We start from the raw sequence: 14105 nt of genomic DNA on the forward strand, positions 1-14105 counted from the left end.
AAAAACCTAGGAAAGATGTTCAAATTTCAAGCCAAACAAAAAGATAACTTTCGAAGACACTGAGCACTTCTAGAGGATGAAGTTTCATAATTTTTTTTTTTTTTTTTAACTTTGGAAGAGATGAGGAATGGTTAAGGGAATTGGTGAAAGGCAAAGCAAGCAAGGAATAAAGTGAGAAAAAAAAAAAAAAAAGAGGAAGAAGAAGTCCCATTGGTAAAGGTCGTTTGCAAGCCCTTAAGCTATTTTATTTATTTATTTACATATTTTTCTCATGTTTTAGATCAAAATTTGGCTTTAAGACACATTGACTTTGCTGCCTTCCCAAGAAAGGGACAACCTTAACTGATTGGCCTTTTAGTTTTTGTATGCTAAATTATATTTTATTATTAAGTATTTTGTTTCTTACCTTATTATTTAAAATAAAAACATTTTAAAATTTATCAATATAGATATTGATAACCTATTGATCTACCTCTACCTATGAGTATATTGGTAGAATTTAAAATTTTACTATATTTTATAAACGTTTTCAGTAACTTTGTCATTTACAATATTTTTCATTTAATTAATAATACTTACCGTAAATAAAAGTAATTAGGGTCATTTTATTTTAATAATTTATTTTGTAAATTAAGTTTATAAAAACAGATTTCTTGCTTTGTCATGTATTTTTAAGCATCTATTAAAGCAATTTTAAATTTTGGTTTAGAATTCATGTGAATATATTCTTTTAGTATTGGATTTTAATCATATCTTTAAATAAGAGATTGGGAGTTTAGTTTATTTGATGGTGATATATAATTTACACATGAACAAAGCAAAGACTATCTCTTGCAATCTACAATATTAAAACAAAGAAGGTTGAGGGAAAATGGTAGAAAATATATGTAAAAGATTTGAAAAACTCAGATCTCAGCTAAAGATGCTCTAGCATGAAGTTTGTCCTCAAAAAAAAGTTAGTAAAATTCGATTTTCGCCACTATATTTTCGATTCTAGTTTTTAAATTTTTGACAAATTTAAATTTAATCTGTCGAATAAAATTTTGGTGAAATTGATTAGATAATGACAAGTAAATTACAATATGGTAAAGAATTTCATAATTTTTGGTGAAATTTTTAATACATAATTCTTTTAAAAAAATTCAACAATAAACTATATTTAAGATTTTTTTGAAAGTGAAATAGTAAAATAAAACTTATATAAGTTAAACTTGAATAAATTTTAAAGTATAAAGATAAAAGACCGTATTTTAATCGAAAAGGTTTGATAGGAGACATAACTAAAGAAATGGAACAACAAAATTATATCTACTATTTTCGAAAATAGTTTGACCTTCCGCTTTTGAAAAATTGACTTATTTTCTCACAATTTTTTATGATAATTTTCATTTTTAAAAGAAACATTTTAATTATTGATTAAATTTCAAATAGTTGGCAAACATTCACGTTGTCGTAATTAAAGTCAACCGAAATTTAAACCAAATAAACTTAAAGTATAAAATATTTTATATAAAAAAATCATGATTATACAACAAAACTATATATATATATATATATATATATATATATATATATATATATATATATATATATAAAGAGAACGATATATTTTAATAAAATTTTTAAATGAAAAGGTATAGAATGGCCACCCATCATAGTTACTTCTTTTTGTAGCATATTTTATAGAATCTTGGTATCTTCAAGTTAGTTTACCTAGTATTGCATCTTTTTTCCCTTAAAGTTTGATATGTGATAATATAACTATATTAGGAATAAGAAATGTCATTTTCATTGTATCAATGAAAAAGTATTTGTTGATTTGCAATTTAGCAACTCAATATTTTTGTTGTCAATTATGAAAGTAGTCGTATTCATCTTTTTGTTGACCTGAATATAATTTATTTGATTAAAACATCATTTTTTTACCCCTCATACCATTTAAACTATGGGAAAAAAAAAAAAAACGATATTTATCTTTTTAGAGTCTTTTGACAAACTTGAGAAACAAGTACTGTTGGATTCTTGGGAAATTACGCCTCCATGCTGTTAGAAAAAGATTTTGCTTTCCTTCCATATTTGGTTTTTCACAAAGCTCACTTCAGCTTCTTCATCAAACCATTCCTTTCTTCCCAAGTATCATGACAAAAAACAGTTACTAGAAAGTGAGAGAGCTTATAACTCTCTCATCTTTAGTTTATTATGCCTTCTAAAGTGGAACTTCTTTGCTTCTTGATGGAGTTTCCAGCTTGCTTGTGGTCAGTGATTACCTTGAATTTTTCTGCAGCAGCTGTAGAAGAAATAGAAGGATTATGAAGCAGCTGGTGGTGGAAGTAATAGATGCTCATGATCTTATGCCCAAAGATGGTGAAGGATCTGCAAGTCCATTTGTAGAAGTTGATTTTCAAAACCATATAAGTCGAACAAAAACGGTTCCAAAGAGTCTCGATCCCATTTGGAATCAGAAACTATCTTTCAATTTCGACAAAACCCAAAACCATCAGTACCAAAACATTGATATCTCTGTTTATCATGAAAAGAGATTGATTGAAGGAAGAAGCTTTCTTGGAAGAGTTAGAATTTCTTGCTCTAACATTGCCAAGGAAGGTGAAGAAACTTATCAGAGATTCCATTTAGAAAACAAGTGGTTTCTCTCGGCTGTCAAAGGTGAGATTGGCTTGAAAATCTATATTTCACCACCAAAAAAATCTCCTATAAATCCACAAGAACCCCCAATTTCTAATCCTCCAACCAGAGTGGTTTCAGATCCTCCTATTACTTCAGCATTAGCGGCAGTAACTAAAGCAGACGGTGTTCCTGTTAGTGATATTCAAGAAGAACCAAAGAAAGATGTTTTAAAAATCTCACAATCTAAAGATAACTCAACTCTTCCTGTAGCTGAGTGTCCTACCAAAGATCCTGCTAAAGAGACAAAGGAAGAGATCGAAGAACCGATTGAACCAAGACAAGAGACAACACAACTACACAAGCAGCAAACAATGCAGCGGCCTCGAATAGTAGTACAGAGACGACCACAAGGTGCTTCATCCTCGATGAACAGAAACATTCCACCAACAATGAACACAAGGAATTCAGAAGCTAATCTCAGCAACCAGGATGACTATGAGATCAGGGACACTAATCCTCAACTCGGGGAGCAATGGCCAAATGGAGGAGGGTATGGTGGAAGAAGTTGGCTGAGTGGTGAGCGACACACGAGCACTTATGATCTTGTTGAGCAAATGTTCTATCTATATGTTCGTGTGATGAAAGCAAGGGATCTACCTTCTAGTTCTATCACTGGAGGTTGTGATCCTTATGTGGAAGTGAAGCTTGGAAACTATAAGGGGAGAACAAAGCATTTTGACAAGAAGCAAAATCCAGAATGGAATCAGGTCTTTGCTTTCTCAAAAGAACGCATACAGTCTTCTGCACTTGAAGTTTTTGTCAAGGACAAAGAAATGCTCGGAAGAGATGATTACCTGGGCCGAGTGGTGTTCGACTTAAACGAGGTTCCTACTCGAGTTCCCCCGGATAGTCCATTGGCTCCTCAATGGTACAGATTGGAGGACAGGCGAGGAACAGGCAAGGTAAGAGGAGAAATCATGGTTGCAGTTTGGATGGGAACACAAGCTGATGAAGCCTTCCCAGAGGCGTGGCATTCTGATGCAGCCTCGGTCTTTGGGGAAGGTGTTCATAATGTAAGATCAAAGGTTTATGTCTCTCCAAAACTATGGTACCTGAGGTTAAATGTGATTGAAGCTCAAGATGTAATCCCCAACGACAGAAACCGCCTTCCAGATCTTTTTGTCAAAGTTCAGGTTGGAAATCAGGTACTAAGAACGAAGATCAGTTCAACAAGCACTACTAATCCATTCTGGAATGAAGATTTGGTATTCGTGGTAGCAGAGCCTTTTGAAGAACAGTTGGTAATCACTATTGAGGACAGAGTACACCCTTCAAAAGAAGATGTCTTGGGGCAGATCAGTCTCCCTCTCGACACGTTTGATAAGCGGCTAGATTATAGACCAGTCCATTCACGCTGGTTCAATCTTGAGAAGTACGGTTTTGGAGTCCTAGAAGCGGATAGGCGGAAGGAACTCAAATTTTCAAGCAGGATTCACTTGAGAGCTTCTCTCGAAGGTGGATATCATGTACTAGATGAATCAACTTTATACATCAGTGACCAACGACCCACTGCAAAACAGCTCTGGAAACCACCGGTGGGAATATTGGAGGTAGGAATATTAAGTGCTCAAGAATTACTTCCAATGAAGATGAAGGATGGGAGAGGAAGCACAGATGCTTATTGTATTGCAAAGTACGGCCAAAAATGGGTTCGAACTAGAACAATTCTCAATACTTTCAGTCCCAAATGGAATGAACAATACACATGGGAAGTCTATGATCCATGTACAGTCATTACTTTGGGAGTTTTCGACAACTGCCATTTGGGGGGTGGTGAAAAACATAATGGAAGCAGTGGAGCAAGAGATTCAAGGATTGGAAAGGTTCGAATTCGACTATCGACACTTGAAGCTCACAAAACCTACACTCATTCTTATCCCCTTCTGGTTCTACACCCCACTGGAGTAAAGAAGATGGGGGAGCTTCAACTTGCAATTCGCTTCACCACTCTATCTTTGGCAAACATGATATACATCTATGGAAATCCATTGCTGCCAAAGATGCATTACCTTCAACCTTTCACAGTGAACCAAATAGAAAATTTAAGGTATCAAGCTATGAACATTGTAGCAACAAGGCTCAGTCGAGCTGAACCGCCTTTAAGAAAAGAAGTCATTGAGTACATGTTAGATGTCGATTCACATGTATGGAGCATGAGAAGAAGCAAAGCTAACTTCTTCCGAATCATGTCACTGCTTTCAGGAATGATTTCAGTTACTCGATGGTTTCGTGAAGTTTGCAACTGGAGGAACCCCATCACATCTGTGCTTGTGCACATTTTGTTCCTTATCTTGATTTGGTATCCAGAACTGATACTTCCCACTGTTTTTCTATACATGTTCCTCATTGGCCTATGGAACTATAGGTTTAGGCCAAGGCACCCACCTCACATGGACACCAAGCTCTCCTGGGCTGAAGCAGTGAACCCAGATGAGCTCGATGAGGAATTTGACACGTTCCCAACTTCCAAACCGAACGATTTAGTTCGACTAAGGTATGACAGGTTAAGAAGTGTTGCAGGGAGGATCCAGACGGTTGTAGGGGACATAGCAACACAAGGAGAGAGAGTTCAATCTCTACTCAGTTGGAGGGACCCCAGAGCCACCAGTCTTTTCATAGTATTTTGTCTTTGCACTGCTGCTGTGCTATATGCTACCCCTTTCAGAGTGGTGGCTTTGGTTGCAGGTTTATATTGTTTAAGGCATCCGAAGTTCCGCAGCAAACTTCCATCAGTTCCTGGCAATTTTTTCAAGAGATTGCCTCCCCAAACAGACAGTTTGCTATGAGTTACAAGACCAATTGTGTCAACATTAAAGTCAAATGTATTTTCCTTCCCGTAACTTGTTTCTTTGGTCATAACAATAGGGTACAAAATCGAAGGTCATGCTTGCTCCTACACGAGCATGGTTACAAGTCATAAAGAACAAAAATTTGCAATAAAATTACAAATTCAAACTTGTTTGTCTAAACATACAATTGAATTTAGCATCAAAGATTTCTTCTAATTTGGTCAAATCTCTCAATTTCATCATTAATATTGTTACGATAGTCAAAGTACTAGGTCAAGTTTCAATCTAATAATAACCGTATGACAATAACTTAATTACATTCTATCAATTTTTGAACCTTTGACCTCAAGGTAAATAATACAAGCTTTATCCCAGTTGACCTAGGCTATTTTGACATGTGTTAATCATTTTAATGTGATTCTGATATTTTGTTGTTTGATACCCCCCCAAAAAAAAATCACTTGCCGAATGGAAAAAGAAACCACGAATATTTTTTAGACTCAAGCATACAATTGAAGAAATAGCCTAGCTCAATTTGGCTATGCACCATGGCTTCTTTTCAAATGATTCTTCTCTCAAGTATTTCATCAACTAGAAAAACAATGATACAATTGAAGAAAAAGTACATATCTTATCACTATCAGTAGTCAAAGGAAGCTACATAATGCAAAAATTGATGAATAAAAGTTCACTGCAAAATTCGTCTGAGACACAAAACTTCAAATCTAGAATCCTTGTAACAGAACATGAACAAGAAGATTGTAGGGATCAACTTCAATAAGAGAAGTTTCAGCACCCAAGAGAGAAATGTTTAGAAAACAAGTTCATGTGGTTTCATGCCTGCCTTTAGAGAAAACCTTGCAGCTAAGTAGGTCTTTAAGTCTGAGACTGCCTCGATGGACTTCAGCAGAGCTGAGTCCACGGTCTTCTGATCATCTTTTTTGTCTTGTGGAAGTGCACTTTTTTCCTACATGTAACAACGATGACCAAAAGTTAGGGCAAAGAGATGATAAAACTTGAAATATTTGAACAGTGGAAAAAAATGAAAAAACAACTATGAACCTCCTTCTCTGCCTCAAAAAATTCTCCTTCTCCCTTCTTTTTCTTCTTTTGAACTTCCTTGGAGAAATATTTGTCATCAAACTTCTCCACGTTAACTCCTGTAATGTCCACCTTGGTGGAGGTTGCAATCACGTATGACTGATTCACACGTCTCAAAGGAACGCCATTGACTTTGAACGGACCTAAAATGACAACAGTTAAATTCAGATAATCAGCAGGTTCAAGAATTTCGGATCTAAAATCCCAGACCACATCTAATCACTAGTTTATAAGCTTCCCTTCTCCCAAACATACAGTATAATCCGCATCATCAAGCCAAACCCACCCAGATATTGCACATGAAGCTTAGGAAATTAAGACATGTTTTTGATAAAGAAACCACTTGCATTGAGGGAAAAAAAATGAAAGCATACAAGGAAATACAATAAAATCAAGCCAACCAAAAGAGTGCGTGAACTCACATCTCTAGACTTCAGAGGATGTGATTTGAGCCATCCTCTACCTTCAGAGAAAAAATACAACCAAAAGAACCCACTAACGAAGACATCCTCCTTGAAAGCCAATCCATATTGTTCACTTGACTTGCCCATGTAGAACTTGCTAAGTAAAGAATCTCACTCTCTATGGATATTTTGGCAAGCATTCATTGATTAATTTAACCTCTAATTTAAGACATGTAAAGACCAATGAAAGAACATATAGTCCAAATTGGAGGCACGAACATTTTCAGTAGTATGCAAAGACCACCGGCAAGGGATATGGGCAGAAATCAGAATGCAAGGCACGAGACATTTCAATATTAATTGGTTCCTAGGTTAAGCTATTAATACTACCAAAATCTAAATCCCAAAGAATCCTACTTCTAATTTCTCAATGGTAAACAATATGCGGGCAACACATTAAGATAATATCAATATGTAAAGCTGGACGAACAATTGCTAAGATGCTAAGCTATAAAAATGACACTGGCAATGCAAATGTAACCCAAAGTAAACAGTAAATGTAAAGAAAAGAAAACTCAATGCCCATTTTCAGATAATAAAACCCCCCAACCCCCAACACGATGTGATAGTACATAAAAAATTGTGAAGAAAGACAATTATAGGGAATGCTGAATACTCACCAGTCACTAAAAGCAACCCAGACGGAAGTTGCTTCAAGAACACAACTCTCTTTCCCTTGAACCTTCCAGTAAGAATGATAAGCACAGTTCCAGGAGTAATACTAGCCCTGAAAACAGAATAATTAATTGAACTGGACCCATTGTTTATTATTTGAAAAATGAGCAACATTACTTCACTTCACGCAATTCAAAACCGAAAATTCAAATCAAGCGTAAAATAAATCCATCTATTATGGCAGTCACCTAGGTGTAAAAATTCCCCCTTTCTTCACAGCTTCAGCATGAACTCAAATTTTCCTCGATTAATAAAAGAAAATCCTTATCCAGAAAAAAAAAAGCCATATCGAGGTTTTACTTAATTCATTCCACAGTTAACACCAATTTCCCAGTTTCCCAACTATAGCACACAATATAGGTTCGAAAACAGGGCGTTATAAATAAGATGCAAAGAAAGAACATTGAGAAATATCTACCTAAGTTTGGTAGGCTTAGCTTTGCGTTTGTTGACAAGGGGTTTCTTAACATCGTCGGCAGGGTAAAATTTCGGCGGCTTTTCAGCTGGAGCTTCGGGCTTAGGCTTGGCATCGTGGCGAGGGAAGACACCTCCATTTTTGGCCTTGATTGCCCAGAGACCTCGCTTGTGGTACATCTTGGACCTCGAGTATTTGCCAACCCCTCGAATGAGATCGGGGTTTCGGCTAACTCTTGCTGTCTTCGGAGCCATGGATGAATTTCTCAGAACTTGGCTGCCTCGTCTCCTCTCTGCTTTGCCGAAAGATTTCTAGGGTTTGATATATATTCTAAACTCATTGGGCTTTCTTTCTCTTAATAGAAAACAGGCCTTGAATGTTCTTGGGCCTTATTTTTGGTCCATAGTAATACCTTAAAAGAGATACAGTCTACTTGTCTTCAACCGTAAATTAAAGGTATTGATGCAAATATAGGAAATTAGATTTAAAATAATTAAGTTTATGTTTTTCTTGAATTCTCAACCTGACTTTTAAAAACAAACACAACTTTCTTAAAGACTATATTTTTATTTTTCAAAATCCGAGTTAGATTATTTAAAACATTTCTAGTAAATAGATAACAAACAAAGAAACCAATTAGTAAAGGTAGTGTTTATCTTTATAAACTTAATTTTCAATAATAAAAGAGGTCAAATAATTATCAAATGTCAGCTTATGAATTTTTTTTCTGATTATAATAATTGAGATAGAGGATTCGAACGAATTCAAACCATAGAACTCGAAATTACTAGTACACTTAAATGTCAGTTGATTTACACTCTCATTGGTGTCAGTTTAGTACATTTTAAAAAAAATTATTGTGGTTGTTAGTTTGGTTTTAATTTTAACAAATTGACATTGTAGCTAAGAGTATGCTACGAGCATGTGATCTAGTTTAGGATTTTGGAGATATGAGTAGGTTAGAGACCAATATTTCCCAAACTAGATTTAAGGTGTAAAAGTAAAGTGTAAATGCAAATTAAACTCCAACCTCGAATAAATCCCAGACGTTTAACATCATATGCATATTTGATAACGTTTACCATTTTGATATTGGGTAAGACTTAGAAATAAAATCATTTACGACATTGAATTTTTGTAAGAATTGATTTCTTGGCCGAAGATAAAAATGATGTCAACTAAACATTTTGTTTGTTTAAACAGAACCCTTAGTAAAAACTGGATTTTCGTTCAATTCGATTCAATTCAATCGGTTTTAGTGTTCACCCCTAAAATTTGTAATGGTGATTGAAACTCTCCGGTTGTTTTATTCATGAGATAACTATATAATCGTCAACCAATCTATCAGAGGTCACATAAACGTTCCTCAAGAACAGAAAACGATGAATATACTAAGTTGGGAAAGGTACTTCCCATGTCTTATCGAACAGACGCCAACAATTATTTACCAGCAATAAGGGCATCAATTTTGTTTTCCACATGAGCTTCATGATCTTCAAGGCGACCACTGATCTTATCGTTCTCCTCCCATCGAACCAGCGTTGGAACTCCAGTAAGCTTGAACCTACAATCCACTCTCCATGGATGCTGGGGATTCCTCCATGTAGGTCTATCTCCAACATAGGCTCTCAAAAGTGCAGTATCATCTGATGCTGCTTCCAGTTTTTTGTAGATCACTGGTTCAGCTCTCACACAGTCTGACACAAAAACCAAACATCTATCTTTTTAGAGAATTGATGATTGCATTCTGTACTTACTACCACTAATACAATACGAGAATTCTTAATTGACTAGATGTAAGTAGACTCAAATTGAGGAAGGAATATCTAAGTCCTAGTCGAGCATTTTTGTAGACATCAGGGAGAAGACGATGTAATGGAAAATGTATTACTTCTTTATATCCATGGTTTCTAGCAAAATTGAAGTGGCAGAAGCTATTTGAGGAGGTAGAACAATGTGAGAAACAACGTAGTATGGTTGACTACACCTAAATATTAGAAATTATAGCTACATTTAAGTGCACACATTAAATAATTTTTCTACAATGGCCAAGGTATAAAAAATTATACTTATCTATAATAAAGAAGGTTAAATTACACATTTAGTTCCCAAACTTTCAGCTTCATGTAAGGTTAAAGTACACATTTAGTCTCCAAACTTTCAAGTTCATGTTGAAATTTGAAAAACGAAAACTATTTGAAATAAAATTGAAAACTTAAGAGACCTATTAGAAACAAACATAAAAGTTTTATAAGTTTCATTGATTTCTGTGATCCATTATTGGTAGTTAAATGATGCAGCAACAACGTTTTCACATAGCCGCGTGGTATTGAGGTGGGGAATATCACAGAATCATGGCACAGCCTGTAAGTTACAAGATATTAAACAAATAAAAGAAGCAAACAAATAGCCTTCCCTGCAATATACTCAAGTACATAGGCTACTGCATAAAGCAAATGGAGAGAATGACCACATAAAAGCTGAGAAACAAAATCCTTAAGCTCCAGCCAGTTTGTAAATGCCTCTTTTTGAAGTGCTAACATGCTTCTTCCATTAAATGGCTAAATACGTGCAAATCACACAACTTACAAGTCTCTAAGTACCCTAAACCTAGGTAATGAATAATGATCTAACATACAAGGGAAATACAAGTTGGTGGGTGTATCCATTTGTCTAAACACATCCTACTATTTTCCAGAAAAGTCATAATAACTATGCAGGCAGCCACATGTTTTAGTCACATAATCTTATAGCGTTGTAATCGACCTAGAACTGATCAGAACCAATGGAGCCACTTTCGACGCTTCTCAGCTCTAGAGCTTTGGGGAGTTATGCTGATTCTATCTGCTCTATCAACAAGCCAACTGCTAAAGTCTGGTGAAGAAACTAGTCCTTCCAAAGCCTTTTTAGTTGAGTCCTTGGTGAACTTTTCCCACTCGTCCTTTGAAAATTTTCTCCGTTCAGGAGTGGAATGGAACGTTGAAGGATATACATCGCCATGTTTAGAAGAATCACAGGACTGAAGTAAGAATTTTCTATTTTGGGATCTATAGAACCTGGGTTCTTTGTAAAGCGGGGTAGTCTTCAAAGTGCATTCATCATCAGAATCATCCCAACGTGGCATATCAGAGATATGAGATCTCTTGGGTATTTTCTTTGGAGATTTGAATAAATTCTTGAATAGGCGACGTAGAAATCTGAACTTAAAGATTTTTCTCAACATTGATGAAGCCACTATTCCACATATTAAAACTCCTGTTGCCAGCAAGGGATCCAAGGAACACTGAAGAATAAGAAGACTAGCCAAAATTCGAATGGACCATGTGACAAAAAGTGATGTACTTGTATCGATTGATCCATCCTCGTCAAGGACGAATTTGTGGACTACCCAAAAGCCCAACCATGCTCCAATCAGAAAAATAAAAGCCAGCAGAAATGCTGCTAGAGGATTATACATGTCCTCACTTATACCCATTTCCAAAAGTATCTGATACAATAATCCAGGTATGTACCGGATGAAAAAAGATCCAAGACCAACTGCAGATGCGTATAGAAAAATTACAAGCGAGCTCTTCCGACCAGTAGGCAGAAGCTTCATCCCCTGAAAAAGGATCATTAACACTATAAGGAGAATTCCAATTGCCATACCGCTGCCATAATAAAATACCAACGACTTGCTCAGTATAGAGGCTGAACTCATTAACAACACACCCAGGATTAAAAAGATTATGCGATACAAAAAGAATTCTTCTTCAGTTGATACTTCAAAACTTTCCAAGGATAACCCACATGTTCTAATATCTAAAAGCTTCTGGTCAAACGGTGACATGGATTGGACCCAAGAACCTCTGCCAACTTTCTCCCACTGACTCTGAGGACACATTCCTATCCCAAGAGACATATTCCTGTGAAAACAAACCTCAACATTTGACATCCAAAAACTTGAATTTCGGGATGAAACCTTTACTTTCACTGTGTGTGCAGCCTTCTTAAGATTTTTAAACCTCGGTAATCCTTGGATGTATACTCTTTCACAAGCCACCACAGTTCCAGGTTTGGAACCTGGAGAATTTTTCACAGGCAAGCCACCAGATAATTGTATAGTAGTTGATTCAGAGACAATAAGACGATGGTCTTCAGGGTCAGAAGTACAGTAGACTGAAGCGAAGAACACTGAGAGAAATAGAAGGCAAGTAGAAGCTCGAAACAACTTTGAATGGACCAAGCTTTTTCTGGTTCGAAGGATAGAACTGAAGCTCCCTTTTTCTTGACGAAGCAGAAAAGTAGGACAGTTAGTTTGCACATGCCACTTAATACCAATTGTACAAGATAAGCATTCTTAAATCCAAACTCGCAATGTACCAAATCCTATTATGATGTTTCCTTCTAGACATTGCATCATACATGAAGTGGGAACTAGAAATGTTCTAAGAAATCCCAAACTACAAAAATTTAATATCTTGGGTACTCTATCCTTAAACCTAAATGTAAGCAAAGTTGAAAAGATCTTCCTAGCTTACTGACGAATGCAGAATCACTACAGATCTTCAAATTTTGATTCTCAGTATCAGGCCCAAGATAAAAGATCTCACAAGTCAAACACAGAACTCATTTCTCTAAATAATTTCTTCAAATATTTTTCATTGCACGGTAAGAAAAATATAATTTCATAGATAGACCATTGAGCTTATGGTCACAACTTGTCTCTCGTTTAGCATATGGTGTGTGCGTATATGCATATACAACATTATCCCCCTCCAATCAATTGGGAAAATTTGAACGCTTCAAAAAAAAATTAAAATTAATTACTTTATATTAAAAGGGAAACTCGCATATGAAGAAAAGCAAAACGCGAGCAATCACAATCGAGGAGAAATGACAAAATCAGAATTAGAACAATAAAATGCAAGAAAACAGCAATAACGAAAGACTTGCGATTTTCCTTTTCCTCACGAGATGGGTAATCACAGAATCCACAAAATTTATTCAGAAGTAAAAGGAAAAGGGGGAAAAAACAAAGAAATGGAGCATACCAGGACACCAGCTGCGAGAGGTGGAAGGATCTTTGTCGGCTAGAAAGAGGATGAAATTAGCTTTATTGTTTGGCAGTTGTGATCGGAATTTGTCGAATACAGCATTGAAGTCGGAGAGGGTGGCGTCCACTACCTTCAGCGGCATTTTCTTTCTTCTCAGATTGCGGACGAGAGTGAAATAGAAGAGTTTGAATTTGGTGGGAATTTGAGCGAAATCCCCAATGAAATGACTTTCTAGGGTTCCTCAATCTTGAAGAGAAAATTCAAGTGCCCCATATTAAAACAAATATAAGATATGGATAGACAGATGATACAAATCTTTCTAGTATTACTAAAATATCAAACTTCTAATTAGGGATAAAATATGAAAGTTTATTATATTTTCTAGAAAAAATATTATAAATGTTGAAAATATTTATAAAGTACAACAAAAAATTTCAGTCGTAACCGACGTAGATAAATTTATATGAGTGTGGATTAGTCGTAAACTTTGATAATAATATTTTATAAATTTTGGTTTTATTTGGTTCTTTTTAAAAATATCCCTATTTAGTAAATATTTGTTTTCTTTTCTTTTCTCCTTTGATTTGCATTTAATAATGGAAAACTTTCATAAATATAACAAACTATTAAAAGATGTAACAAGTCCATAAATTTAGTCATTTTTTAAATATTATAAATTTACTCTTTTTTTTTTCTTTTTTTTATCGTATTTCTTTTTCAAAAAAACTAAAAGATTGTGTATAAAAAATATTGAAAAAAATGGTCTTTATCTTCTTCTTTTTTCCAATAGTGTATAAACAATCTTGAAAAAAATGATTAAGAATTTAAATTAGAATAATGAAAATTAAAAGATCGTGTATAAAGAATATTGAAAAAAATTCTTTATACCAAATTAAAAAAAAAATCAAACCAAATCTAAATTAGGCAAATCTAAACAATC

At 35.0% G+C, this 14105-nt stretch overlaps 4 protein-coding genes across 4 annotated transcripts; 1 reads left to right on the forward strand and 3 right to left on the reverse strand.

Annotated features, from left to right (window-relative positions):
• The first annotated feature begins 2044 nt into the window (after window positions 1-2044).
• Window positions 2045-5667, forward strand: LOC103500300 (FT-interacting protein 1). The gene has a single exon (XM_008463556.3). The coding sequence runs from the start codon at window positions 2310-2312 to the stop codon at window positions 5469-5471; it is 3162 nt and encodes a 1053-aa protein (XP_008461778.2). The 5' UTR covers window positions 2045-2309; the 3' UTR covers window positions 5472-5667.
• A 319-nt stretch (window positions 5668-5986) lies between these two features.
• On the reverse strand, window positions 5987-8449 carry LOC103500301 (60S ribosomal protein L6-1-like). The gene is made up of 4 exons (XM_008463557.2): window positions 8133-8449; window positions 7660-7766; window positions 6537-6718; window positions 5987-6441 (listed from the first exon to the last, which is right to left on the reverse strand). The coding sequence occupies exons 1-4, from the start codon at window positions 8381-8383 to the stop codon at window positions 6286-6288; spliced, it is 696 nt and encodes a 231-aa protein (XP_008461779.1). The 5' UTR covers window positions 8384-8449; the 3' UTR covers window positions 5987-6285.
• Window positions 8450-9569: 1120 nt separating this feature from the next.
• On the reverse strand, window positions 9570-10672 carry LOC127143813 (thioredoxin-like protein Clot). The gene is made up of 2 exons (XM_051083412.1): window positions 10534-10672; window positions 9570-9826 (listed from the first exon to the last, which is right to left on the reverse strand). Exons 1-2 carry the CDS (start codon window positions 10670-10672, stop codon window positions 9570-9572), a joined length of 396 nt encoding a protein of 131 aa, XP_050939369.1.
• On the reverse strand, window positions 10520-13460 carry LOC103500299 (uncharacterized). The gene is made up of 2 exons (XM_017047280.2): window positions 13163-13460; window positions 10520-12395 (listed from the first exon to the last, which is right to left on the reverse strand). Exons 1-2 carry the CDS (start codon window positions 13305-13307, stop codon window positions 10906-10908), a joined length of 1635 nt encoding a protein of 544 aa, XP_016902769.2. The 5' UTR covers window positions 13308-13460; the 3' UTR covers window positions 10520-10905.
• Between the last annotated feature and the right edge of the window lie 645 nt (window positions 13461-14105).

This window comes from Cucumis melo, chromosome 4 (assembly GCF_025177605.1).
Source record: "Cucumis melo cultivar AY chromosome 4, USDA_Cmelo_AY_1.0, whole genome shotgun sequence".
NCBI classification, from domain to species: domain Eukaryota; kingdom Viridiplantae; phylum Streptophyta; class Magnoliopsida; order Cucurbitales; family Cucurbitaceae; genus Cucumis; species Cucumis melo.